Genomic DNA, 2077 nt, shown 5'->3' with positions numbered 1-2077 from the left:
CACATCTTCCAATGTCCCGCCTACACATCTTCTAAAGTCCCGCCTACACATCTTCTAAAGTCCCACCTACACATATTCCAATGTCCCGCCTACACATCTTCCAAATTTCCTCAATGCCGTAATAATTTAGTTTTTTCTAAGTAATTCAACCTCCTCCTGGAGCATCTTTGAAACCTTCTTATGCTTCGATTTACTGGAGGAAGTCTTAAAAGGTGCAGCGCATTTGGGTGGCATCTTAATGTGGCAAGAACTTTAAAAAAGGCGAGAGCTAAACTGTTAGCAGTTAGCATCTCCACACAGTACTGTAACAGTGAACAGGTAGCTGAAGTGTTACACTCCAGGTGGAACGTGGGCACACTGTACTGTAAAAAATCCACAAGACTGAGTCCGTAAACCATGAAACGTGATTCTGAGGGGGTTCACATTATATAGTAAAACTGCTTGCCATACATCCAGTTTTACAGAGCAAACGAGACAGAAGTTGAGCCAGGTGTCACTCAGTCTTTGGCTCTCGGTTCAGATCTCTGTTTGCAAAGGCTCATGGGTAATTTTACAGACATGAAGGATTATTTCTGCTGCTGCTGCAGGTATGTACGCTGCCATGCCCAGAGACATCCTGATCGTTGTGGGAAATGAAATCATCGAGGCTCCGATGGCCTGGAGGTCTCGGTTCTTTGAGTACCGGGCCTACAGACCTTTGATTAAGGAGTACTTCAGGAGAGGAGCCAAGTGGACCACTGCTCCAAAACCCACCATGGCTGATGATCTGTACGACCAGGTGAGACCCGCTGCAGGTGGTCCACAAAGGTCTCATTCAGGGTCTTCATCTCACCTGAGTTCTTGCTTCATTCAGGACTACCCCATCCGGACCGTGGAGGACCGGCACAAGCTGGCTGCTCAGGGCAAGTTTGTGACCACAGAGCACGAGCCCTGCTTCGATGCTGCTGACTTCATCCGGGCTGGAAGGGACCTCTTCGTCCAGAGGAGTCAGGTAGGAACCAGAAACCCATTCAGGTCCGAGTCCAGCTGAACCTACAGCCAGGATCATTCCCACCTACCGTTCTGGCCCAGGTTACAAACTACTCAGGAATCGAGTGGATGAGGCGTCATCTGGCCCCGGACTACAAGGTCCACATCATCTCCTTCAAGGACCCCAACCCGATGCACATCGATGCTACTTTCAACATCATCGGACCGGGACTGGTTCTGTCCAACCCGGACCGCCCGTGTCGCCAGGTATTCTCAGCCAGAACGAAGCTCTGCTGCCCCCTGCTGGAAACAAATCATTTTTATGACTCYTCGCCTTTTTCCCTCAGGTCGACATGTTCAAGAAGGCCGGCTGGACCGTGGTGAAACCGCCCACGCCTTTGATTCCTGACGGTGAGAGAACCCAACTGTCTCTGACAGAACGAGCAGCTAAAGAGACGCTGAGGGCCGAAACAGAGTGATTAAAGCTAAAACAACTCAAACACCTAGCTAAAGAAAGAAGAAACCTATTAACCAAAGGTTTAACAAGCCGAAACTATCAAAATAAGCAGAACGTCATACGAGGGGCAAAACAAACGCTAACTAATGCTAAAATTAGCAAAACACTACCTAAAAGCATTAAAATACTTCCTAGTTGATAAAATTACAAAAGACTAGCTAAAAGCTAAAAATAACAAACACCAACTAAATGCTAAAAGTAGAAAAAAGCTAACTAAAAGCTRAAGGAAGCAGAACACTTACTAAAGACGTCAAAGGCAATCTAGATGGTAAAAGTTGCAAAACACTAGCTAAAACCGAAAAAGCAGTGACTAAAGGCCTAAAATATCTAATATCTTGCTAAAAGCTAATTGTAGCAAAAAGCTACAAGTAACAAATTCTAACTAAAAGCTAAAATTAGCAAAACACTACCTAAAAACAAAGACTTGCTAGTTGATAAAAGTACAAAATACTATCAATTCAATTCAGTTTATTTATATACTGTAGCGCCAAGTCCCAACATACGTTGTCTCAGGACACTGTACATAAACAGAACAATGTAAAGAAGAAAGCAGCAGATTGTGTTGAATCACTTCATCACAGTCTCCCATCC

The 2077-nt window shown here is 45.0% G+C and overlaps 1 protein-coding gene and 1 long non-coding RNA gene across 2 annotated transcripts in view; one reads left to right on the top strand and one right to left on the bottom strand.

The window, feature by feature from the left end:
* The window catches only part of LOC106533980 (uncharacterized), a 2322-nt gene extending 1741 nt beyond the window's left edge, over window positions 1–581 (bottom strand). The window contains exon 1 of the long non-coding RNA XR_001312307.1: window positions 67–581. This is a non-coding gene — a long non-coding RNA (uncharacterized LOC106533980). The remainder of the gene's footprint in view (window positions 1–66) is intronic.
* Window positions 1–2077, top strand: part of gatm (glycine amidinotransferase (L-arginine:glycine amidinotransferase)) — a 7648-nt gene that overhangs the window by 3692 nt on the left and 1879 nt on the right. Inside the window, exons 4-7 of the mRNA XM_014030467.1 lie at window positions 588–778; window positions 854–991; window positions 1072–1236; window positions 1317–1380. Coding sequence (XP_013885921.1) covers window positions 588–778; window positions 854–991; window positions 1072–1236; window positions 1317–1380 — 558 coding nt within the window. The remainder of the gene's footprint in view (window positions 1–587; window positions 779–853; window positions 992–1071; window positions 1237–1316; window positions 1381–2077) is intronic.

Source organism: Austrofundulus limnaeus, unplaced genomic scaffold (genome assembly GCF_001266775.1).
Source record: "Austrofundulus limnaeus strain Quisiro unplaced genomic scaffold, Austrofundulus_limnaeus-1.0 Scaffold1066, whole genome shotgun sequence".
In the NCBI taxonomy this organism is placed as follows: Eukaryota; Metazoa; Chordata; class Actinopteri; order Cyprinodontiformes; family Rivulidae; genus Austrofundulus; species Austrofundulus limnaeus.
This window is presented reverse-complemented; position numbering and strand designations above follow the sequence as displayed.